Raw genomic sequence first — 26,511 nt, forward strand, 5'->3', positions numbered from 1 at the left:
TCCTTCCTTCCTTAGGTCACAGCTGAGGCAGAAGACCGTGTAATAGACAGGGAAAGAGCAGTTCAAAGAGGTCTTTGGTTAGCACAGACTTGATGGAAGAACTGGCCTTTGTTTAAGTGACACACACTTTATCCAGCCATCAGTCCTTCTATGTGACTGGCTGTCTTATTATTTATTTTGAGACCAGCTCTTTGTAGCTCTGGCTAACCTGGAACTCAGAGATCAACCTGCCTCTGTTGATTTATTTGAAGCATACAGTTCCAGAGAGACAAGAGTCCATGATGTCAGAGCAGAGACAGCAGGCAGCAGGCATGCAGTAGAATGGGAACCGATGGCTCCCATCTCAAGCTGCAAGCAGCCAAGAGAAAATGAAAATAGCGTGAGTCTTTAGAGACCTCAGGGCCAGCCTCCAGTGATGACATATTGCCTCTAGCAAGGCCACACATCCTAATCCTCCCCAAACAGCCACCAGCTGGGGACCAGCTATTCAAATGCTGGAGGCTGAAGGCTGATGAGGACCACCTTATTCAAACTACCACACTGACCTAGCATTAGGCATAATAGAGATGCAGGGTAAACACACCGCCAGCCATACTTGGTTCCTGGTATTGAGGAGACCTCCTTTCATTCCATTTGGGCCACATCACTTTTACCTCATGATAAACACACTACCCACCAGCCATTCAGTCTTGGTCCCTGACCTTGTGGCATCTTCCCTCCCTCCATTTTTCTCTCCCAAAGGAACACACACAGCTTCTCACCATAACCCATTTGGAACAGGTGGGGGAAGTAAAAATCTTATTTGCCCAAAGCAAGGGAGGGAATCCATTTGTGACCTCGAATCTGAGCTGGACAGTAAAGGCGGGAAAAGGTGTGGGAATGCGGAAGCATTGTTCCCTGCCTTCTTGGCTCAGCAGAGCTGGTTATAGAAGTTATGGTCAGACGCCTAAGCAAAAAGTCGTTTTTCTTACTACAGATGAGGAAAGGGCTAAAAAGGGCATGCGGTGTTCCACACCTAGATAGTGGCAGAAGTCAGAATAAAACAGTGGGCCCTTAAAGATACCTTAGAGCCTCCAACAAGCCAACAAGCCCCTTAACATTATTATTTATATTTATTTATTGAAATGAACTTTTAAAGTTAGTATACAGAGTAACGGGCTTCAGGCCCGGCTGTTCCGTTGCCATGGAAGCCCCTCTCTTCATAACCGCTCCCCCCCTTACTCCCAATAAAGTTGTTGTTGAAGCTATGACCTGGGGCGGGGCCCGGGCTGAGTGGATGGGAGGAGCCTGGGCGGCTCGAGGCAGAGCCTGGACAGCGTGGGGGCGGAGCCTGGGCGGCTCGAGGCAGAGCCTGGACAGCGTGGGGGCGGAGCCTGGGTGGCTCGAGGCAAAGCCTCGGCGGCGTGGGGGAGGAGCCCGGGTGGCGCGGGGCGGACCGAACTGAAGGAGACGGGTGTGCGGCAGTGTGGAGGGGCGGTGGCGCGGGCAGGCGGCCGGCCATGATCGCGTCATGCCTATGTTACCTGCTGCTGCCGGCCGCGCGCCTCTTCCGCTCCCTCTCAGGTACCGGCTTCGCGTCCTGATGGGCGGGAGCTGGGCTGCGCCCTGTAGTGGTCCGCGGACCCTGGGGTGGAGCGCCGGGCCTCACAACCGCAGTCCTCGGCTGGTGGCAAGGTGTGAGGTGGCCCTTGACCCCGGGCCTCGGGCCGTCCTGGCCCCACGAGGCCCGGGCTGACTCTCGTGGGCAGCCTCTCCTCACGCTGTGGGCTGATGACGTCGGGCCACGGTTAACGTGGACCCAGGGCTGGGGAAGGGGGCGCCCTCCTTGGCTGTGGCGGTGGTCGTGGGGCTGGCTGAGACACTCCTGGGGGTCGGGAGCGGTGGCAACCCCGGACAGGCGAGGACCGGACTTCTCGGCGGGTAGAATCCGGGAGGGGTGTGCCCTTAGGTGGGTGGGCTCTTGTCACATAGGCTCACTGCGGCCTGTCATCTGCTGCCCTCTCCAGTTCAATTCTGCTTGAGAAAACAACTTATGCTCAGAAGGCAGAGGCTTTTAAACCTCGGCTTTGGAGCAAGTGCTTAGAAAGAGCTGTGATAGGTTGGATGCCTTGGTGAGGGGGTGGTGGTTACTTCTGCACAGTCTGCCTTCTCTCTGCTTTTGAAATCCACAGGCTTTCATGCAACCCCAGTTTTTCTTTGAGGTCCCTCAGAACTCCCAGACTTTTCTCCTGTAGCTTTAGGGGGCAGTATCAAGAAGGGTTTTCTTAGAAATAAGAGGCCCAACTGCATTCTGTGTTTTTTCTCTGTGGAACTGCCCTCCGTTGGCGATGGATACTATATTTTGTTTCAAATATTAAAATTTTAAAACACTGTCTCCACTAGACTGCTAGCTTCAGCAGAGCAGGGGGCTCACTGTAACTCTTGCCAACACATGGCTTGCTGGAGGTCATGGGTTTCCAGAGAATTCAGGAAGGCTTTGGGTGTCCATGCGTCTCAGGAATGGGAATTCCTACAGAAGTCACTGTTTACAGAGAACTCAGCATATTCCTTTAATTACGTGGCTATCTAGTGCCCACAATGGTAGCCTTAATATCAGTCCACACATTTCCTACTCAGTAGAATTCTAGGGATCTTAGATGACCTTTCTTCCATCCACACATTCTAAAGTGGCAGGAATATTAATTTTGTGTATTTGGTGTTTTTTTTTTTTTAAAGATTTGTTTAAGAAGCATTCTCCCCTTGAAAAACAATCACACCAAAATTGTCTGCTAAATTGGAAAGCGAGGGGCTTTCTGCCCATCAACCGAAGCTCCTCTGGCATGTGTTTCAAGGGACAGATATTTAGCAGGTTCCTAACTGAATCCCAGCAACTAGCCTGTGGCTTGAGAGCATTCTTGACAGTTTAGAGTAGACCATTTATTGTGTTGTAGGATGCTAGGTGTCACAGCTGCTGCCTCATAGTGGTTCTAGACATTGCTGCTCCCAAAGGGCAAAATCTGCCTCTTTCACTTAGTTGAAAAATACTGATTTGATTTTTTTTTCGTGGTTTTTTTTTTTTTTTTTTTTTGAGACAGGGTTTCTCTGTGTAACAGCCCTGGCTGTCCTGGAACTCAAATTGTAGACCAGGCTGGCCTCAAACTCACAGAGATCTGCTTGCCTCTGACTCCCAAGTGCTGGGATTAAGATGTGTGTCACCACTGCCTGGCCACTGACTTGATTTGAAAAAGATTTATTATTCTGTGTGTTTGTGTGTGCACAAAATGTATGTATGTGGTGGTGGTGGTGGGGACTTGCCATGGCGTTTGTGGAAGTTAGAGGACAGCTTTGTGGATTTGGTTCCTTCACCCTTTTTGGCAAGTGCCTTTATTTGCTGAGCCATCATGCTGGCCCAGGTTAACCTCTTATTCAGAGGGACATAAATTCATATATTTCACATGGACATTTGAATGTCACCAATTTGAGGTTTTTCATCCCTCTATAAAACTGCCAATAAAGTGGGTGTCTAATGGTTGTGGGCCACCAGTGTGTGCATGTCATTTGTTCTGATATGTGAATAAGTGCTCTGGCGTGTGAGCATGTAAGTGGGGGGGTTACTTGCTGTCATCACGACCTTACTTGAAGCTCCAATTTTAGAGTTCTCTGCCTGCTTTATTGCCTGTTGGTTGTCATTCATGGTTGCTGTAGCCGAGATGACAGCTGTCTTGTAACTGTCGGTTGCTGGTGCCTTCTAATTTACAGTCTCTGATGTGTTAGGGAGTGGGAAAACAGATAATGAGGTTTGTGAAAATGTCACGGGTGGAATGATTAGCTCTGGGAAGAGGCCCAGGGATTTTGTTAAAAAGTAAGTTGATTTTTTAAGGCTGCCCACTTTATTATTATTATTGGAATACTTTCTTAGACTGGGGCAGAAGAGCTTGAAAACTCTTGGGAGTTGCCTGGTTTGAACAACTCTGGCTCTCATCTTAAGGTCGAGAGTAAGCCCTTCTGAAGGAGCACTGTTTAGGGTCAGCTTTGCTAACTTTGTTACAAAGCTGTGATTCGGTGATTATTTCATCGTGTGTTAGTTCTAATGTAATATGGTTTTCAGGCCCCGAAAAATTGATGTTAAAAGTAGTGTTTTTACTTTTATTTATGTAGAATGGCTCAGTGGTTAAGAGCACTGGCTGCTTTTCTAGGGAACCCAGGTTTGATTGATTCCCAGCCCCTACATGGTGGCTTACAACAATCTGTAACTTCAGGCCCAGGGGATCCCACACCCTTATCTGACCCTGTAAGTACCAGGCACTCACATGATACACAGACATACACGTAGACAGAACACCCATACACAAAATAGATTAAAAACTAAACAGTGTATTTACCTCCAGGAAAAGAGATGAGGTTCTATGTGCCTATCTGTGTTCTAGGTTATCCCCTGGGATTGGCTATTCTTTCATTATTGCATTGAAAGGTACCAGATCCAAACCATGAAAATTGGTTAATACTTGTAAAGCAATTAAAACTGTATCTGGCACCTAGAAAGCACTGCTAAGACGATGCTCCAGGTAGTAAGTAGGGAAGGCTGTGCAGTACAATATGAGCGAGGTGGCTGTGATGATTGTTCATATGGGGCTTCTAGTCTAGCTGGGGAATACTGTGGCATGAGTAATGCTGTCTGTAACCTCATATTTTGGCTTCCTTTCCAGATGCTTTCTTTACATGTCGAAAAAATGCCCTTCTGGCGAAGAGCTCGTCCCCCCAGGTAGAGGGTAACTTTGCCATGGCCCCTCGGGGGCCTGACCAAGAGGAGTGTGAGGGCCTGCTGCAGCAGTGGCGAGAAGAAGGGTGGAACCAGGCACTCTCAACTGCCAGTGAGGGGCCTCTTGCAGATAAGGGGCTAGCTGAGAGCAGCCTGGCACTCCTGATGGATAATTCTGGAGAACAGGATGCTACCTCGGAGGACAAGTGGTCCAGCAGGCAGCTGAGTGACCTTCGGGCAGCAGAGAGCCTGGACCAGCCTTTCTCTGAGGTGCTAGAGGAGGAGCCACTGGCTGAGGTTGAGGGCCCTCTGTGGACAGGGCCCCAGTATGCAGACTGTGCTGTCCTCCCAATGGGCGCAATGGCTGCAGAGCACTGGGAAGAGGACCCTGCAATGGTGGCCTGGAGCATAGCGCCAGAGCCAATGCCCCAGGAAGAGACGTCCATGTGGCCCTTTGAAGGCATGGAGCAGCTTCAGCCTCCCCCAATGGAAATACCTTATCATGGTGAGTCTGGCAGCCAGCATAGCGAGCCATGGTGGCAGGTCCTGTAGTGGGGAGTTCTGCTGCTACTCTTAGTTTTTCTGAGACTCTTGCAAGGTCAGATATGGCGGGGGGAGTGAGGGGTGTTGTAAAAGTCATCGCATCTGTCCTCACGGGACTACAGATGAAAATGTCACAGTGCAGCGAGGCGGTGGAACCTGTCGGATGTGTTGCAGTTAGGCAGTGGAGAACTGAGGCCTGGCCTTAGCTGGGCTACTCTACTTTGTTGCTTTGTAGGTGTGACAGGGTGTTGTGGAGGCAAGGGTAGAGAGCTCACAGACCTCCACTCAGCCTCAGTGAGAGTGACTGCCTTCATTTTTGTTACATTTATTGGGAGTCTATGAAGATGTGAAGAAAATTCTATGGCTTAAATAGGGTTTAAATCTGTTCAGGTGCCTCATAGTGTAACCAGAACCCAGGTACAGAGACAGAAAGCACTCAGGAATAAAAAAATTACTCTAGAGATTTCTTTAACCCCAGACTATTAATCACAAAAGACATTATTCCCCAGAGGCTCATGGTCATATTATAGGTGGGAGCTTGTTAGATTCCTGAGTTTTCTTGAGCATATGCTAGTGCTAGGTAACTAGGGGAGGCAGTGATGTACAGGCGGAGATTATCTCTAGCTCCGAGGAACTTACTATCAGCTCCGAAAAATGCCATTAGAGGGATGGGTGGCAGAGGTGATGGAGAAAGGAACCTCAGGCATGACATTGTGACTCTGAGTAGAAGCAGCTTGGCCTCTGGATAACTTGCATGTGTTCTGGAACTCTTCTCTTGACCCCTTTGCAGAAATCCTGTGGCGAGAATGGGAGGATTTCTCCACGCAGCCAGATGCCCAGGGTCTGGAGGCAGGAGATGGCCCTCAGTTTCAGTTCACGCTGATGTCATATAACATCCTGGCCCAAGACCTGATGCAGCAGAGCTCAGAGCTCTACCTGCATTGCCATCCAGATATCCTCAACTGGAATTACCGCTTTGCCAACCTCATGCAGGAGTTCCAGCACTGGGACCCGGATGTGAGTGTAGAGGGCGATGCGCCATCTTGCATAGGTGCAGAAAACCCAGACTGCTTTCTGATCTCAGGGAGAATGAGTTCCACAGCTATTCAGATGATGGCAGTAGTGCCAGACAAGCCAAGATTATCTTTGGCTCTACGATGACAGATAGGTTTGAATTTGCCTGCCCTGGACTCAAGCAGATGCCAAGGCGTTTCCCTAGTGTACACTTTCTAGTCCCCTTATGCGGGAATTCACAGGATGGGGAAGCCTAACATACCTATTGTTGCTGGTGGTGACTATCTGTCTGGGAAGTCAGCCCTGTGGGAAGTTTCACTATGACCCCCAATCTGTTCTGGGACCTGCTCCTAGGGAGTAGAAGTTACATTGCTTCTGGCCCTTGGGAGTGATTGGTTCCTTGTCAATTTCCCAGATCCTGTGTCTTCAGGAAGTCCAGGAAGACCACTACTGGGAACAGCTGGAGCCCTCTCTGCGGATGATGGGTACTGCAGCTCCCCATCGTGTGTGCCAGCCCTTCCTCCTCCAGCCCTGCAGACTCTCTGAAGAGCTCTCCTCCTCTTTGTATCTTAGCAAACCAGCAGCCTTGCCTGTGGGCTAGTTCTTTCCATGTGTGGGTGAGAAAGTAGAGCTCTAGTTTTTTAAATCTTTGAAATAACCAAATCCATGAACTCCAGTCAGGCTGCATGTTATTAATCCCATTTTACAGATGAGAAACAGGTTCCAAAAATTGGTGTGACTTGCTCAGAATCCCCAAACTACAAATCTAATAAGCTGTGGAGCCAGGACTCCTATTTGTCTGACTCTAGATTCAGGGCGCCAGGGACTGGGGAAGTGGTTATTGCTGATAACCCACTGGGTCACAGGACTCCCATTTGCAGCCAGTTTTGCCTCTGATGACAAGCCTCTGTTCTTCCTGCTGTGTGTTGCTTGTATTCTTCTCTTGCTCTTTCCTTATCTAGTCCCTCAGGGTTCTGGTTATAGCTGTAACAGAATCCATAGAACCCAGAGGTGGCAAGGGCTCACTCTTAAGGGGCTCCAGGATCAGTGCCTTAGGTGCGGACCATTTGTGCTGCTGCTGTGGTTGGAAGGGATTCAGGATTCACCAACTCTGACCATCTCTGTGGTGGTGTTTCCTTACAGGCTTCACCTGTTTTTACAAGAGGAGGACTGGGTGTAAAACGGATGGCTGTGCTGTGTGCTACAAGCCCACCAGGTTCCGTCTGCTCTGTGCCAGCCCTGTGGAGTACTTCCGGCCTGGGCTAGAGCTCCTCAATCGGGACAATGTAGGCTTAGTGTTGCTGCTGCAGCCACTAGTCCCAGAAGGTCTGGGGCAAGTCTCGGTGGCTCCCCTGTGTGTGGCCAATACCCATGTCCTGTACAACCCACGCCGGGGTGATGTCAAGCTGGCCCAGATGGCCATTCTTCTGGCCGAAGTGGACAAGGTGGCCAGGTTGTCAGATGGCAGCCACTGCCCTATCATCTTGTGTGGGGACCTGAATTCTGTCCCTGATTCACCCCTCTACAACTTCATCAGGGATGGAGAGCTCCAGTACAATGGGATGCCAGCCTGGAAGGTGAAGTGGGGCAGCCGCTGTGGGGCGGGAACATGGATGAGGGAGAGCATCAAGTGCTGCTTCTGAGGCAGTGGACGGTGCTGCTGATGTTGAAACGCTGTGTCTGCTCCTGGAGGCTAGCAGGACATAAGTGCCTCTGGCTCACTGGACATCCTCCCATTTTTATCATTTTTAATTTGCAAGTGATTCTTATAAATTATTTAAGAATTAAGCTGGGCAGTGGTGGCGCACATCTTTAATCCCAGCACTTGGGAGGCAGAGGCAGGTGGATCTCTGAGAGTTCGAGGCCAGCCTGGTCTACAAGAGCTAGTTCCAGGACAGGCTCTAAAGCTACAGAGAAACCCTATCTCGAAAAACAAAAGAATAACAAAAAAGAATTAAAACACAAGAGAAAATACTCTTTATGACCCAAATCCTCTGCTGTCCACGTAGAGGGAGTGATGACTTCTAAGTTTAGCAGCACTCTCATTTTTTGTGTGTTTATGCTCTCACAGTAGAGCGCCTCAAGTACTATTTTGAGCACTTTTTATGTATCAACTCTAATTTTCACTGTTTCTATCACTGTTTCCATTTTAATAAGTGCACAAACTAAGGCATTTTGTTTAGGTCATGCAGTTAGTGGAGGGCTCAAGAATGGTAGCCAGGTGGTTTAGCCTTCGGCACTGTTCTGTGGTCACCATCACAGGGGATATGTAAGGCTACCATATTTGTTTTATAAACACAGTACAGTATTGTTTTTGTTATGGGCTTTTTCTTCTTTCAATCAGTTTGCATTTGAATCTATTTTTTGTTTGTTTGTTTTTTGAGACAGGGTTTCTCTTTGTAGCTTTGGAGCCTGTCCTGGAACTCACTCTATAGATCAGGCTGATCTAGAACTCACAGAGATCCGTCTGCCTCTGTCTCCCAAGTGCTGGAATTAAAGGTGTGCACCACCTCTGCACGGCTGAATCTAATTTCTTACAGCTGCCAAATATTGGTAGCATAAATACCTCACAGTGTTACCAGCTCATGCTGACTTTATTGTATATTACTTAATCTCCTCGTTCCTGTTTGGTCTCTTCTGGTTCAGTTTATTGCTTAATTTTTGGCAAAGCCCAATGGAGAAGGGACACAAAATGACCGAACTATTATTGAGTACTTGGACTTTTATTTTAATGAGGTTACTTAAGTGCTGGCAATGTCCTGGTTGCCAAGAGCAGGGCATTAGCCTGCTCTAAAGGAGCTGTTTTCAAGAAGCTCGGGGGCAGAAGAATTTGTTGAGTGCCTACCAAACGACAGGCACTGTTAGACATGGGCTGTGAGAGCACTTGTTTTGAAACCAGACAGCCCTGAATTCAGTCCCTGCTCTGCCATCTTGGGCAAGTTAGGGAACTTTCTCAAGCCCTCTTTGCTTCATCTGTACACTGAGAATATAATGGGACCAATAGTAGATGCTTTACAATTATATGAAATGGCACATGTAAAGTTCCCAGTGCTTTGTTCACAGGGAACAGTCAGTAATTGGTAGTGGTTATTATTAGTGTAAGATTTTTATTGTATTATGGTATTAACGTCCCATTTCCTAGTAAAAGATATTAACTTAAAGAACATTGAGTAACTTGTCTCAAGTCACAGCCATTCAGTTCCAAGTCTCTTTTACTCTGGATTATAGACAATGTTTATGCCCTTTCGTGGCAGAGGGCTTATGTCACAAGTCTATCTCAGACCCTTGCACATAGTTGGCATTTAAATATTTGTTGTTCAATGAAATAAATGGAATTTTTGCTGCCCACATTGGGGATATGCAGATGACTGATATTGCTGAATGTTTCCCCTATACGCTCTGTCCATTCCCAGGCTGCTCATGACTTTGACTGAGGATGGTGGCATAGATACGGTAAAGTGTTTGGTGCATTTCCCATTTGGTTTTACCCTGTGGTTTCCCAATAATAGACTCAAGGAATTGACTTTGATCTAGAAGATGTAGAGTTGGGGATGACAGGATAAACCTGCATCCTCCCTGGAAGAGGATTGCATAGATCTTAGATGAGTGAACCTTAGGACCACATGCTCATACAGTTCTGTTTTCCTGGACTTACTCTTTGCTCTTTCCATTCTCTCCTATCTCATGGACATGGACGTGTTTTTAGTGAGAATGTAGTGTTATAACTAGTTCCTTATTGTTGCCTTCCCCTGAGATTTACATGGCTTGCTCATTTCACGTTTCCACTGTCTGATTGTGTGTGTTTGTACTTGTTCAAATGCCCCCATACATGAATTATTTCCTTTTTCTGTCTTAGCTTCCTCATCCCCACCTTGCTCTTTCTTGTAGGTTTCTGGGCAGGAAGACTTCTCTCATCAGCTTTACCAGAGGAAGCTGCAGGCCCCACTGTGGCCCAGCTCTCTGGGCATCACTGATTGCTGTCAGTATGTCACCTCCTGTCATCCCAAGAAATCAGGTAAACACATGTGCTTTTGTTTGTTTAAGTGTTTTATTGCTGGTATGTTTCTGTATCCACCATGTGTGTGCCTGGTGCCTGCAGAGGCTAGAGGAAGGCCTCAGACCCCTTGGCACTAGAGTTAACAGATGGTTGTAAGCTGTCATGTGGGTGCTGGGAACCAAACTTGCATCTTCTGCAAGAGTAACTTGTGTTTTTAACGATCAAGCCCTCTCTTCAGTCCTCACATATCCATTCTATTTTTTGGGGGGGTGGGGGTTTCTTTGTGTAGTCTGGATGCCCTGGAACCCACTATGTCGACCAGGCTGGCCTCCAACTCAGGGATCCACCTGCATCTGCCTTCCCATTGCTGGAATTAAAGGTGTGCACCACCATGGCTGGCTCGTATATCACATTCTTGATTTGCTGTGTTCATGTGGGGTGAAAACTTGCTCTGACTATCAAGAGAAAGTGTAACCTCCTGAAGTCTCTTAGCAAGCTCCCTGCTTTTCTCACTGTCCTCCATATGCTGCTAAATGAGATGAACAAGTTGGAAACTCTCCCTGTCCTCAGAGTCGGATTTCCTGCATTGTCATGCTAGAAGGTTCCTGGCACTTAGGAGGCCTTAGCATGCGACTCTTTGCCTTTCTTTTACTGTATGGCATTTCCTGGTTTATAGAGAGACGTAAGTACGGCCGAGACTTCCTACTACGATTCCGCTTCTGCAACATCGCTTGTCAGCGGCCAGTAGGACTGGTTCTCATGGAAGGAGTGACAGACACTAAGCCAGGTAACAGACACTAAGCCTGTTTTCTTGGCTCTCCCCTTTCTTCACCCCTGACATTTGTCAGTGCCTGTTTTCTGGTCCTCTATCTCTTTTAAAAAGCTTTGTTTATTTTGTGTGTATGTGTATATGTGTACCATGTGCATGCAGATGCCCGCAGAGGACAGTCTAGGGCATCAGATCCCCTGGGAGCTGGAATTACAGGTGTTTGTGAGCTTTCTAATGTGGGTGCTGGGAACTGAACCTCCGTCCTCTTCAAGAGCAGCAAGTGCTTTTAACTGCTGAGCCATCTTTCCAGCCCATCCCTTGTCTCTTCTAAATCTAATTCTTGATCAGCTTCTGATGGGTTTGGAAGAAGGAAGGTGAACTGAGTGAATGCATTGATAAGAGCACTGGAGCCCTGGGTTCTCGCCAGCTGACACCGAGTAAGCCAGTTACTTTTTAAGGCTTAACTGCTGTTGTGTACCATGTGTTTAGCATTTGTAGGGGAGAAATGCATATATCATAGGGCCTTGAAAACTGAGAGGTAACAGTGAACCTGATACAAAAAAACTTCCAATTTGGATGTCACAGTATTTTTGATAGCCTCACTTTCTTGTCTCTGAAACCACTTCAAAGTAATAAGGAAGATGGAATATAAAAAAAGCCAAATGCAAACTCCATCTTTTATAAAACGAGGTGATCTGAAGCTGCGAACCACAGTGAATTTATAATGGCTACAAGGGGAAATGGGTCCAGAGGCAATATGGAGTCTTATCTGTGGGGCTGTATAGGTCTCAGAACTACACTGTATTTCCCTGGGGTGAGGCGCACCTTTTGAGGGACAAACCCAAACTCTCTTGCTTTTTCAACAAGAGTAGAATGCATACAGCTTGATAGAAAAGTCTGAAAGGCAGCGTGAGAGCGACTATTCGGGGAAGCAGGCCGCCCTTCAGTAAGCAGTCTGCTGAGTGTCAGAGGGGGCGATGGTGGTTCTTCCAGAGCTGCATAGCCCTCTGGCTCCGGAGAAGTGGAGATGAAAAGATTCCACACACAATCCTGTGTTAAAAGGAAAATTCTTGTTACTTAGACCATGTACTCAGTGTTTACTTTATATAAACTGCGTATCAATGGCTGGTATAGAGTAACAGCTAACTCAAAGTTGGCCTATGGAATCTATACTAAAATATATGAAGAAAGGAATAATAGAAAACCAAAGGCAGCTAAAAGATGCTCTAGAAAAGAAAGATAAATAAAATACTTCTTCAAAGATAAACCTTATGGAAAGATTTATATGGAAAGAAAGATAAAGCATATGGAAATTATGATTATTTCTTCATGAATAAAAAGATGAAACAATCCCTAGTGGAGGAGCTATTGGCAGTTGATGGCTTCTGGGAGAGAGTTTGTTTTCTTTAGGGATGTGACCCCTGTGAGACTGCCCATAATCCAGTAGAGGGCCCTATACTCATGCACATAATGCATTTCGGTGGGTTTGAAAACAAAACAAAACAATAACACACAAAACTGGGAGGGAATAGTGATGGGGATACAGGGGGCACTGGAAGAGAGGGGAAGCTGGGAGGGCCTGATCAACACACACACATTATATGCGTGTATGAAGTTCTCAAACAGAAGAAGTGATTATATCTTTATAAAATAGTGCAAAAAGCAAACACTTGCCTTGAAAAATCAGTTCAGGCACATAGCAAGACATCAGGAAGATGAAAACTAAGCTGCGGCGCTCGGAGTGAAAGTAGAAAGCTGAAGTGTGCTCAGAGGCAGAGCATTTCCTCGGCATACGGCCTTGGAGGAGATGATGTCGATATCTCATTTAGGGCCCGCAGCTCAGCTCAGAATTTTAAGATTACAAAATCCCAAAGTATACAGTAATAATCTCACATGGATAATGTTTTATTAACAGTAGATTATGTTGCCAGGTGATGGTGGCACACACCTTTAATCCTAGCACGCAGGAGGCAGAGACAGGTGAATTTCTGTGAGTTTGAGGCCAACCTGGCTTACAAAGTGAATTCCAGGACAGCCAGGGCTGTTAAATAGAGAAACCCTGTCTTAAAAAACCATAAAAAATAGATTATTTAAAAAACGAATGTGCACTCGAATGAAACATAAGATAGCACTGAAACATAATAGCAAACAAATCAGACCAAGGCTTTTAACCTACATGCTGATGATCACTTTATAAGCAGAAAATAAATTGTTCTACCGGGCATGGTGGTGTGGAGGAGGCTGAAGGGGAGAGGAGATCAAGGCTGATCAGCCTAAGCGACATAACAAGATCTTGTAACAAGAAAGTTTTATAATGGGAATGATTGAATAACGGTGCAAAATATTGGTAGTGTTTTCACATTTGAGGCTGGGTCTGGGTAAGTGCACATGCTCACCACGCACTTTGTTGCCCCTCATTGGCTCAGAGCCCAGTCTAGGCTGAGCAGGCTGCTGTTGAAGAGCTTGCGTCACTGTAAACGAGAAATGAAGAGGTTTGCTAAGTCAAATGGTTTTCTAGAGGACCTGTTTAAATATGTGAACAGATACAGTTTCTAGCTTAATACCAGAGTTACATATCAAAACACGCCAACTTGTCTGTGACACTAACTTTAACGGCGACCTTCTAGTGCAAAGGAAGATGCAGTGCTAGCTAGCGGTGGTCTGATTCCCAGGACCAACACAGCATTTAACTAATGCTTTACGTCACCCACACTGTGATATAAAACACTGATTCTTACCTTCCCAACTTCTTTTAGGAAAGAATGATTCTTTTTTTAAAGATGTTTGTTTTTGTTTGTTTGTTTGTTTTTTATGTGTCTGAGTGTTTTGCCTGCCTTTATGTCTGTACACCAGTTGCATTCAGTGCCCCTAGAGGCTAGAAGAGGGTGTCTGGTCCACTGGAAGGAGAGTTACATACAGATGGTTGTTAGCTGCTATATGGGTCCTTTGCAAGACCAACAAATTCTCCTGACTGCTGAGCCATCTCTCCAGACCCCTCATAATGATTCTTAAGTAGAATATTTAAATTAAAGCCTCTTGCTAATGTTTCCAAGTGTAGTGAACCCCCTCCCCATTTTCCACCATGTTAATGGATGGGGATTCTGTCTTGGGCAAATGATGCCCAAGACATAAGGACACAAATCCTTTAATGACTGGTTAGCGCAATGGTTCTCAACTGTGGGTTGTGACCCCCTTGGAGGTCAAATGAACCTTTTCACAGGGGTTGCCTAAGACCATTGGAAAAAGCAGATATTTACATTACAATTCATAACAATAGCAAAATTAAAGCTATGAAATAGCAATGAAATAATTTTATGTTTGGGATCACCATGATATGAAGAAATGTATCACAGGGTCGCAGCACTAGGAAGGGTGAGAAGCACTGGTGTGTCAGTCTAACAGTGGCAGGTTCTCCTCAGCCCCAGTAGTGGTTCAGTATTTGAAGTAGGCCTTAACTAGAATCAGAAAAGCAGTTCACTACTCCCATAACGTTGGGTCACTATTGCATCAGTAGGTGTGTCCTGCCAGGCTGGACCCTGCAGCTCACACAGGAGCGCTCGGTACATAACACCTTCCAGCTTACTGACAACTAGCCAGTAGGAAGAAGCTTCTAGGTCAGCACCAGTTTGATTTCTCCTTGTCCTGTGACTCAGTATGTGGTAATACTTCAGTAATAGGGTCTCACCATCATGTTCTGAAGGGTAACCAAGAGCACTGGCAGTAGCCTGTAATTATTTGGTATCTGTGGGACCCCACTGGCTAACTACTCCAAAAGAGGTAGCCCATTTAAGTTCTGTGTTTTTTGTTAGCCCGTTGTGTCTAGTAGTGCTATTGTTTAGGGTAACTCCATGTCTCTGTTTTTCATCTATGGATAGGTGACTTTTCAAAAGGACTTTAGCATTAGAATGAGGACTCCACACTTGTGGCCTAAAGCTGCCACTCTTCATATCATTTTTTTCTGGAGAATTAGGATTTCAACTTATGACTTTATAAGGTTCACAAATAAATCACAATGTTGTAGACACTAAAGAGGTTCGCCGAATTTCCTTTCTCATGGACACGTGTGTTTACATTGGGTACTACTCTGTGGCCGAGGGTGGCCTAAAACTTGCTATGTAGCATAGACTGGCCTTGAACTCACAGAACTTCTCTCTCAGGTTTCTGTTAGTATTACAGGTGTGAGCCACCACACCTGGCACTTAAAGGTTTTAAAAAGTGTGGGTGATAGAGCTGCAAACTCATGCCCTCAGGCTTGTGTTGTGTTACTCTTACTCACTGACCCATCTCCCTAGCACTTCAGATTTAAAAAATTATGGATTATTTTATGTGTGTGAATGTTTTGCTTTCATGAATGTCTGTGCACCATAGGCATGCCTGGTGCCCAGAGGCCAGAAGAGGTATCAGATCCCCTGTATCTGTAGTTACAGATGGTTGTGAGACACCATGTGGGTGCTGGGAATCAAAACGGGGTCCTTTGCAAGAGCACCAATTGCTCTAACCTGCTGAGCCATCTCTTCAGCCCCACTTCTAATAAGAGCAAGCCATGTATCAAATTTAGTACATTATAGAAAAAAGAGCTGCCAAAGGATGACTGGTAAAGCTGACCAAAAGGTTCCTGGGAAAGGTTGTCTGATCAGCTTCCCAAGCAGGGAAGCTCTGAATCTAGATTGCCCATGGGCTTGTGTATGCTATAACTGAGGATCATTCTTCCAAGTACTTGTTTGGTTGGCCCAGGATCTGGGGAAGAAGTTGCTGCTGTGTAGAGATAACTACTCCTCATGTGAGGCCGTGAGCTCTGTGTAACTACCAGAGCCGTGCTGTTTGTATGCAGTACTGCATGCATGGGAAGAACCAATTATTTTGGGAAACATTCCTTACAGTTTTGCTGAGAAAAGCCAGGTGTGTTGGCACATGCCCTTAATCCCAGGGAGGATTACATTTGGGAGGCAGAGGCAGGGGGATCTTTGTGAGTTTGAGGCCAGTCTTGTCTACCTATCAAATTCTAGGACAGTCAGAGCTAATATAGAGAAACCCTGTCTCAGCAAAGCAAAACAAACCAGTATTGCTGAGAAGGAAGGACTGAAGCTCAGTAGCAAAGTGCTTTTCTCATGTGTGCAAGACTCTGGGATCAATTACCAGCTCCACCAAAAAAAATAAAGATAAATACACGAAGAAACAGCCTGCTGGTTACTGTTGTTTGTCTGGTGTATTGCAGTGATGGAGGGTGCAACTCAAAGTGAAGACCTAGCATGAGAATGTTCAAGTTCCAAGTAACATCTCAGTGGAGACCATGATGTCACTCAGTAGGTGGAGTGGTCAGGAAACTAATGAAAGTAGAAAGTTTTAATTCACTGTTCACAGTCTGCAACCCAAGATGCTTTGTTCAAATAGAAGAAAAGTGTTCAACTTCCAGCACCATAAAGAACAAAAACCAAAACCAAAGATACTGCAGCTCCCCAGATAGCATCTTGCTTAGAGAAAGGAGCTTCAGTGCATTCCTGTTAGAGTGAGGGACAAGGCAGGAACACCTGCTAGCAGAAAAGAAGTAGAAAATAGCAGCAAAAGAAAACGGAAGTGTTTAGATTGGTCCTTGTTGATGACACCTCTGTGTAGTTCGTCAAGAGAAACAACCAAGGCCAGTAGCATTAAAATTAAGTTAATCCTGGAAAGTAACTAGTTATAAATTAATATGTAAAATCAGTAATAGTCACATTTAATGTTCTTTGTTAAAAGATATAATGAAAGCAAGATTCTATTTATAGGAGGAACAACAACAAAATAAATGATAGAAAAATATCAGATACATAAAGTGGGATTTTCTTCCATCTGAACTACCAATTTTTGAGGGGACAAAGTTGTCCATAATAGTTATGTATCCTTTTAATTAAAACAATTCTATCTACGTGAAATTCATATATTACAAAATCCACTTATCTAAAGTTCACTGGCTCTTAGTATATTTCAGAGCTGGAACAACCATGACCACAGTATAATTTTAGAACGTTTTGTTCTTGTCCCATGACACTCATATTGGGGACTAAACCCAGGGCTGTGCATTTGCTAAGCAAACCCTCTGTCCCTGAGCTAAATTCTTTTTTTAAAATTTAATTTTAAACAAATTTTTACATACAAGCTAAGTCTTAGTTGCAGAGCATTTCCATCCCCACCCGAGAAATTCCATATATACTGGTGGTCTGTTTCCATTCATCTTCCCATGTTAGAAATTGAAGGGCCATAGATGAGTGAGTTTCTGGACTTTTATATTTTCCGTTCATACAATATAGTATCATTATATTCTTTTCCCTCCCCCAATTCCAACTCCTTGTGGGTCGGACTCCTTATCTCCTGACCCACCAACTCCATGTTCTCTCTCTCTCTCTCTCTCTCTCTCTCTCTCTCTCTCTCTCAAGAAAAAAGCAAAAATCAGAACAGACAAACAAAAAGAAAGAAAAAGAAAAAATTCAGTAAGACAAAAACTATCAAAATGAAACAAAAAGTGCACAAAACAAACAAACATGGAGTGTGTGTGTTGGCCAGCTGCTTCTGGGCATGGGCCTGCCCTGGAGTGTGGTTGACACACCCAGTGACACCCTGTTGAAGACAATTGCTTTACCCTTTTCCAGCATGTTTCAATTGCAAATAGTTTCTGGGTTAGGGGTGGCACTCTGTGTCCATTCCCTTTCTCAGTGCTGGGAATTGTGTGGTCTGAACCTGTGCAGGCCTTGTGCTTGCCGGCACAGCCTCTGTGAGTTCACATATCAGTTCTGTTGAGTCTGGAAATGCTGTTTCTTTGAAGTTATCCATCACCTCTGGCTCTTAAAGATCTTTCAGCGTCCTCCTCCCCATAGATCTTGGAGCATTGAGATGTCCCATTTAGGACTGAGTGCTCCAAAATCTCATTCTGTGATGGGTCTCTGTGCTAATTCCCATCTCCTGCAAGAAGAAGTGTCTCTGATGAGGGCTGTGCGATGCTCCGTTATCACTCAGGACCACTGTTTCTAGGGCCATCCATTTACTTGAAAATTTCATAATTTCATAACAGCTGAATAATATTCCATTGTGTAAACATACCACATTTCTATTATCCATTCATGAGTTGATGGATATCTGGGCTGTTTCTAATTTCTGACTTTTATAAATAGAGCAGCAATGAACATGGATGAGTAAGTGTCTCTGTAGTTAGATGTAGAGTCCTTTGAGTAGACGCTGGTTTCCCTGGGGCTGCACCAGTTTGCACTTCCACCAGCAGGTAGTAAGTGTCCCCTTTTCCCACATCCTCCCCAGCATGAGTTGTCATTTGTTTTATTGATCTTGGCCATTCTGACTGGGATAAGATGAAATCTCAAAGACAGGTTTAATTTGGATTTTTCCTGATGGCTAAAAGATGGTGAACATTTTTAAAGTGTTTCTTAGGCATTTGCATTTCCTCTTTTAGAACTCTATTTAGTTCTATACCCCACTTAAAAATTGAGTTATTTTTCCCTTGATGTTCATTTTTGTAGTTATTTCTAGATACTAACTCTCTCTCCTTTCTTCCCTCCCTTCTTCCTCACACATTACACACATAAAATTGGTAAATTTTTCCCATTCTGTAGGCTGCCACTTTTCTTGAATAATGGTGTCCTTTGCAGTTCTGAGGCTTTTTAGCTTCATGAGGTTCCCTTTATTAATTGTTGATCTTAGTGACCACTTAGTGGTCAGTGTCCTGTTCAGAAAGTCTTTTCCTGCGCCAGTCAGTTCAAGCCTATTCCCTACTCTGTCTCCTGTCAGATTCAGGGTATCTGGTTTTTGTGTGTGGTTTTTTTTGTTTTGTTTTGTTTTTGAGGTTCTTAACCCATTTGGAGTTGAGTTAGTATAGGATGATAGGTACAGATCTATTTGCATTCAAATACATACAGCTATCCAATTTTACCAGCACCATTTGTTGAAATTGTTCTTTTCTCCAGTGTGTATTTTTGGTTTCTTTGTTAAAAAAATCATATGGCTATAGGTATACATAATTATGTCTAAGTATTTATGTTATTCTATTGATCAACATGTCTGCTTTCATTCTAATACCATGTTGTTTTTATTACCATAGCTCTGTGATACAACTTGAAATCTGAGGTGGTGAGACCTCCAGCAGTTCTTTTATACTCAGGATTGTTTTAGCTGTCCGTGTGTGTGTGTGTGTGTGTGTGTGTGTGTGTCTGTCTGTCTGTCTGTCTGTCTGTCTCCATATGAAACTGAAGATTATTTTTTCAAATTCTGTGAATTGTGTTGGAATTTTGATGGGATTGCATTGAATTGGTAAATGTTTTTGATAGGATGGCCATTTTCACAATATTAACCCCACCAATCTGTGAGAGTGGGAGATTTTTCCATCTCTTGGTGTCTTCTTCAATTTCTTTCCTCGGTGTCTTTCACTTACTCGGTTAGAGTTATCCAAAGGTATTTTATTTTTACTTATTTTTTGAGGCTATTGTGAAAGGTACCGTTCATCTGGTTTCTTTATCATTATGTTTGTCATTTATATATAAGGAAGTCTACTACGTTTTGTGTGCTAATTTTGTCAAAGAAATTTGATAGCATTAGTTGTGCCTGTGCAAGAAAAATGAATGGTAAGGGTTGAGTGGGAGGAACTCTTGACTGATTGATTTTCTTCTTCATTTTGTACCACGTGGCCTAATGACCCATTTAAAAACATACAGGTTTTTAGCCTTAGTTCATTTTCCTCCCTTCATCACCGGTTTTTTTTTCCTTCTCCCCCCTTGATGTTCTGGAGCAGGACAGCCAGGGTCTGAGAGGGATCTGCAAGTGAAAGGTTCTGACCCCACTGCACGGTCCATGGATAACAAAACCTTTTTCTCTCTGGCTCTCTACAGATCGACCTGCTGGTTGGGCCGAGAGTATCTTTGAGGAAGAGATATCAGAACTTGAGCCTATCCTCTCCAGGTAAACTTCTTTCCAGTTCTTCTCGGTTTCAGTCCAGGCAGGAGAGAGATTCTCACTGGCTATGCTGAAGCAACTGGGGATGACTTTTTGACAAGCCCCCTCTTTTCCCTAGTAAGCTAATAGAGGGCATGCATATATGCAAAAGCCAGGGTAATAGTCTTGCAGGTGAAGAGCCCATGGAGTCTTTCCTTGAGGGAGAAAGCCTCCCGGCAGACATGCTGGCTCTCATGAGTACACTGGTATTCTTTACCAGGTGAATGGAGAATGGGGATAAGGAGTATAAGGGGGTCTCAGCGTTCACTTCTGTTTTTAGGTTGATTTTAGCTGAGATCTCTAGCCACTTATTAGTATGGGCAGCAATTTGCCGAGACTAAGTAATGTATTAGCTTTCCTTGCTGTGATAACAGACCCTGAGAAACACAGCATAAGGGAGGAAAGGCTTATTATCCAGGCGCAAAGCCACGGCTCGTCATGTGCACCTGCAGTCAGGAACAGGAACTGAACACCAGGCTTTGCCCACTTCTCTTTTGAGTCCAAGACCTCTGCCTGTGGACTGGTGTTGCCCACAGATAAGGTGGGCTTCCTGTCTCAACCTAATCTAGGTAACTCCTCACAGGCATGCCCAGAGGTGATTCAAAGATCTTGTCAAGTTGACAACTTTCACCATCGCAGCTTTCTCTCCTGTCACCTGGACAACTAACCACACCACTTTTAAGCCATGTCTTTCCTCCCACGTCTCGTAGGTTCCTGGCAGTCTCATAATACAAAATGCATTCAGCCTAACTTCAGAAATCCCCATAGTCTTAGCAGATCCAACACTATTTAAAGGTGTAAGTGATGAGCTTCTTCTGAAGTCACTGTTAGCCCCTAAGTAGGAAGGAAGCTGCGTGTGGAGACACATCTTTAACCCCAGCCCTTGATCTCTGTGAATCTGAAGCCCGTTCAACTGGGCTACATAGTGAGTTCTAGGCCAGCCAAGGCTACACAGTGAAACCATGTCTCAAAAAATTAAAAGCAAAGCAAAGCAAAGCAAAACAAAACAAAACCCAAACAACAAAAAAAGTTACACATTTCAAAATAGGATGGCACAGAGTAAACATTCCCTTTCCAAAAGATCAAGACCCAGCAGGGAAAAACACTAAACCTTGGAGCTCTATGTCAGCAGTCTGGGGCTCATGACAGAGTCATCCAGATTCCTAAAGACTTGGGTAGTCCCACCTCTCCAGCTGTGCACACATGGTTTCTCTCTCAGACGAGCTCTGCTCCATACCTCCTGCTTTCCTTGGTGGATATACCATGGTTATGGCATCTCCAGTATTCTGGTGTCTTAGTTGCTCTTCTATTGCTGTGGATGAAACACTATGACAAAGACATATTTTAAAAGAAAGCATTTAACTGGGGGGTTGCTTACGGTTTCAGAGCATTAGTTCATGGCTATCATGGCAGGGAGCATAGAGGAAGGCAGGAGGGCATGGTGCTAGAGGAGTAGATGAGAGCTTACATTCTGATCCACAGGCAGTAGGCAGAGAGAAAGGATGGGGCAAGAAGAGAGAGCTTTTGAAACCTCAGAGCTCACCCCCAGCGACACATTTTCTCCACCAGAGCTATACCTCCTAGTCCTTCTCAAACAGTTCCAGTAACAGGGGACCAAGTATTCAAACATGAGCCTATTCTCATTCAAACCACCACACCTGGTGGCTCCACTGAAACTTAAACTTTATCTTCACAATGTTACACAGCCTCTCAGAACTCCTTATAGGGACTCTAACACTGCCATACATAGCCTGGCATCAGCAACATTTGAAATCAACATTAGGCATTATCCTTTGCAAAATATTCATAGCCAGGAGGTGGTGGCACACGCCTTTAATCCCAGCACTTGAGATGCAGAGGCAGGTGGATCTCTGTGAGTTTGAGGCCAGCCTGGTCTATAAGAGCTAGTTCCAGAACAGGCACCAAAGTAACATAGAGAAACCCTATCTCAAAAAAAAATTAAATAAATAAAAATAAAAAGATAAAAGCCACGGAGGAAGTGACCTGAGGGAAAATATAATGCTTTTGTTAGCTGATATCTTACCTTCTGTCCCTGTAGGACTATAGGCACCATCCAGCACTGCCTCCACCTGACCTCAGTGTACACCCATTTCCTGCCCCAGCATGGCCGCCCAGAGGTCACAACGATGCCCTTAGGTCTTGGGATGACAGTGGACTATATTTTCTTCTCAGCCGAATCCTGTGAAAATGAGAATAGAGCTGGTAAGTCTGGTGAATCAGAGGTTTCTAGAAGCCACCCTAGGGTGTCTGGCTATAGCTGATGGTAGGTGTCTTTAGTGGCCTGGCTTGGGTTACAGGGACCTGAGCATCAGAGGAGCAGTCATTCCATCAGTTTTGTGCACATTCTTTCTGCAGACTACCACCTACTTACAGTGTCAGGGTTGGGGAACAGTCATTTCTATTCCCATCACAGAGATAATTACTAGAAGTAATTAGTCTTGTCTAGGGGCAGAAACTGGGGAGGGACTTGGTAGGGCCAGACTCTGTTTCTTGTAACTGGAGGTTTCTTTCCTGCCCGCCAGTTCCCAAATTACCACTCTGAGTCTTAACACTAATTACAAACTGTTTGGCCTATTAGCTTAGGCTTATTATTAATTAGTACTTATAACTTAAATCAATTCATTTCTATTAGTCTATATTTTACCACAAGGTTCTTGGCTTGTTACCTCACATCTTGCTTCTCCAGCTGCTGCTGGTGTCTCTCAGACTCCTCCTCCTTTGTCACTGTATCTTTGCTTGGATTTCCCACCTGGCTCTATTCTTCCTGGCTATTAGTCAAATCAGCTTCTTTATTAACCAATTACAATAAGATATATTCACAGCACACAGAAGGGAATTCCATATCAATTTCTTCTTGCCATTAGTTATGGAGAGCAGTCTGTCAGCCCTATACCTAGTGTGCTTGTTACTTTTGTAATGTTTGAATTAATTGCCTATATTTAGAATTATATTTTATATAAGGTCTATATTTCTGTGTCTTGAAAAATCAAAAACTTTGTAATATTGGACCCAGAGCCTGTGTTCCATTTGTCCCTGTACCTGTTTTCATTCACTGATGTTATCACAGGGAAGCCTTCTAGTCAGAATGTCAGGTGTGTGTGTGTGTGTGTGTGTGTGTGTGTGTGTGTGTATGTGTGTGTGCATGCGTGTGCACACGTGTGTGCATGTAATGTGATTTAAAGTACAAGCTCTGAGGTCCATGTCTAGTATGCAGCATGGCTAGTGACTGTTGTACCTATTGGCTTCTGCTTTGTGCCCAGATCACAGGTTGGATAGAGATGGAACTCTCAAGCTCCTGGGCCGCCTCTCCCTCCTCTCTGAAGAGATTCTCTGGGCTGCCAATGGCTTACCCAACCCCTTCTACTCTTCAGACCATCTCTGCCTGCTCGCCAGCTTCGGCATGGAAGTCACTGCCCCATGAGGGCCCCCAGGGAAAGAGCTCACCGGATCGACGACTGCAGATGCCCCGTGCTGTGGAAACTTGTGCCCCCCCCCAATTCCCTCCTGCCCGTGGTTAGACTTTCTCCAGGCTTGTCCACGTTCTCTGCCTGTGGTCCCTGCCCTGCCCCAACCTCTTCCTAATCCTGTGCCACATGCTAGGTGGCCCTGGGAGAGGTGGAAAGCGTTCCCTTTCCTTCCGTGTACCCAGAGCCCCCTCCTCCATTGATTTTTAATGACCAGGGTTGCGGGAGTTATTGATCTCATTGGTTATTTGCTTTCAGGCCATTTCTTGGTTGCACCCTCTGACCTAACTTCTCCCTACCTTTATAACCTCTGGGCTCTGGCATGCACATGCAAGGTGTGTATAAAGTGTGAGTTCTCCAGGGGGGACGGCCCAGCACAGCCAGGCCTGCCTCTGCCTAGTCCATGTGCCACCATGAGGTGCTGGGGTAGAGGCAGGTAGAGAGCATGACACAGTAGCTATGTGCTGCTGGGAGGCAGCAGGTGTGGGACCCTTTATCCTCTGAGTTTCATTAGTCAGTCACCTAGGCAGCCTAGGTACACTTGTTATTTCTGGAGACAGATTGGCCCACAGCCTGGAGCAGCAACTCAGGGATGCAGCATACACCAGAACTCCTTGGACCCAGATGATTTGGTAGGACTTCTCTGAGGAAGGCAATTTAACGTCTTGTGTCGGGTTTTAGTGGGCTGGCACAATGGTGTGACGTTTATAGCATTTTAAGGATAGGAAAATGGACTGTTGTCTCACTGGACTCTGCAGAACCGGGCAAGAGTTGAAGTCCCAGTAGAAAGAGCAAGAGGCTCTCCAGATGCCTTCATCAGGACTGGAGCTCCAGGGGGCTTGTTCTCTGACCCCTGTATACATAAGAGAGTTTCTCTTCTTCTCACTCTACCCCAACCCCCTCCTGCCTTCATTGTTCCTTTCTATTTTCTCTCTAGAGAAGCCTGCTGTTTAGCTCAGTCCAAACCATTTGAACAGGAGCCTGGCTTTGTGCAAACTAGGCCCAAGAACTCAGGGTGGCAGTGCTTGCATATTTGCTCTGCCTTTCCTCCCCAAACATGGGACCCCTACCCTCTCAAGACCCCCATAGCCTGTACCATGTCACCTGCATGCCTTACTCACTGCTGGGGTATAGTCTAAGGTGTCCTTGGGTCGGATCCTTCACATAGCTTTAACTCAGTATCTGCTGGCCCTTGTTGGTCGTCTGCTCCATTTTCCCTGGAGACTGGAGGGAATGGCTGAGAGGCTGTGGCTAGGGATAGTGGTCCACACTTATGTTCTTTCCTTTCTCTGAAAGCCAAAGACCTGGCTGGAACGCTGCACATTGCTGACTCTCAGCTCCCCAAGCTCAGGTTCTGGGGAACTTCTTTTCCTGTGTGTGTCTACTTTTAAGCTTTGTTTTCTGGGTACTGGATGTATGCCTGTCTGAGCCCCAGGCCCGTCTGTCCACAGCCCACTTTTCACCATCTCTCTCTGGACACCTCCTGAGATGGTTTCACGACCATGCCCTGTTGGTTCTCGGGACAAGGGCCAATGACTATTCCCTCTGCCAGGAAACGCAGGTTCAGCTGCTAAGGAAGGTGGAGGATGGAGGGCCAGAGTTTGATAGTTTATCTTTTCCTTGTTTCTTATTTGTTTCTGTTTTAGAAATGAAGTGTGGGGGTTTAAATGGCATTTAAACTGCACTCTGTAGCCGGCAGAACCAGGCAACGTTTATCCAAATAAAAGCTTATCATTACCCCTTCCATTGTTGGTCTTTTCGTTAGGACTCTGAGAGGCATGGGGTTTGGTAGAAGGTTGGAGGATGTGAAGGGCAGAGAGAGGGTCTGAGGATCCTGGGGGTAGGGCCTTAAGTGAAGATGGGGCCTTAGGATCTAAATGGAGAACAGAAAATCTTGCCATCTGCCCATTTTCTTCCCTGTGCTCTGGGGCTTGGGAGGAGCAGGGTTTGAGTGAAGTCCCCCACCCTGCCCTCCCTTTGCAGGGTGCAGCTGCCTTCTCTGTCCCCGCGAGAAGAGCAGGGCCCTAATTTAGCTGCTTTTCACTCTTACTGCATCTGCTGCTTTGCGTCTCATAGATTGTAGACTTTTGCAGATGGATTGGTGTGGCAAGCGGGATGTTCCTGGTCAAAGCGGTGGCAGCTGCGTGAGGCATGATGTGTGTGGCAGATGCCCCTTGTCGGGTATCTATTTCTGATCATCTCCTGTAGTCGGAGCCAGGGTTGAGCCGCGGCCATCTGTCATTGGAAACACTTCTCTTCCTTGCCGGGCCTAACTGCCAGTACTTATGTCCTCCCCTGGTCTTCGTATGCAGTACACCAAGCCAAGGCCTCGTGAGATAAGCCGTGGTTTTCTGTCTTACCTCCACAGCTTGTCAGCCCCATACTCAATCACGAGGCAGTGTCTCCCCAGGGACCTGGCATTATTTAGAGCTGCTGGCGCACTCTGGGTCAGAATCCGCTGGTTTAGGAGAAAGCAACTCTATCCAGGGATTTGGATTAAGCTGCCATACCTTGGCCAGATTGATTGATGAGTAGGAAGTCACTGACTCCCTCTGCCTTTCAGTTTGCATCCTTTGGTGAAAGGAAGTTGAGAGAGAACTTCCAAGAGGGGGTTAGGTTTGTGTTGCTAGTGCTGCAGCAAGGAAGGGATGCTAAGAATGCCAAAAATTCTGGTAGACTGGGGAGGATGGTTGTTCCCAGGAAGGTTAGATGGTTGGTCCCATGGGCTGGGGGAAGTCTTTGAAAGTTCCAGGCTTGGAGTTACAGTTCTAGTGCACTTTTTCCCTGCATGGAAGGACCCCCAGTGCCTCAATCCCCAAACACACACACTCAGAATTTTGGTTAACAGTTTATACTGAGCTTCCACTTAGTGTGTGTGTGTGTGTGTGTGTGTGTGTGTGTGTGTATGCGTGAGCGCTTGTTCAGGTGGGTGCATGTGTGCATGGAGGCTAGTGAATGTGTGTGCGTGCATGTGGCGATCAGAGACCAACTGTGGGTG

The 26,511-nt window shown here is 45.7% G+C and overlaps 1 protein-coding gene across 1 annotated transcript; it reads left to right on the forward strand.

The window, feature by feature from the left end:
• Positions 1-1,430: 1,430 nt before the first annotated feature.
• Angel1 (angel homolog 1) lies at positions 1,431-25,257 on the forward strand. Its single transcript, XM_038336506.2, has 10 exons — positions 1,431-1,563; positions 4,686-5,243; positions 6,072-6,298; positions 6,711-6,780; positions 7,439-7,872; positions 10,184-10,310; positions 10,969-11,079; positions 19,926-19,995; positions 22,088-22,251; positions 23,310-25,257. Exons 1-10 carry the CDS (start codon positions 1,500-1,502, stop codon positions 23,468-23,470), a joined length of 1,986 nt encoding a protein of 661 aa, XP_038192434.1. The 5' UTR covers positions 1,431-1,499; the 3' UTR covers positions 23,471-25,257.
• The last annotated feature ends 1,254 nt before the right edge of the window (positions 25,258-26,511 follow it).

This window comes from Arvicola amphibius, chromosome 7 (assembly GCF_903992535.2).
Source record: "Arvicola amphibius chromosome 7, mArvAmp1.2, whole genome shotgun sequence".
Taxonomy (NCBI): Eukaryota; Metazoa; Chordata; class Mammalia; order Rodentia; family Cricetidae; genus Arvicola; species Arvicola amphibius.

Excerpts from the sequence above, each read along its gene's own strand:
- Angel1 (XM_038336506.2), top strand. The coding sequence starts at position 1,500 with ATGATCGCGTCATGCCTATGTTACCTGCTGCTGCCGGCCGCGCGCCTC. Across the intron at positions 7,873-10,183 it reads ATGGGATGCCAGCCTGGAAG|GTTTCTGGGCAGGAAGACTT; the intron begins GTGAAGTGGGGC and ends TCTTTCTTGTAG. Across the intron at positions 10,311-10,968 it reads CTGTCATCCCAAGAAATCAG|AGAGACGTAAGTACGGCCGA; the intron begins GTAAACACATGT and ends CCTGGTTTATAG.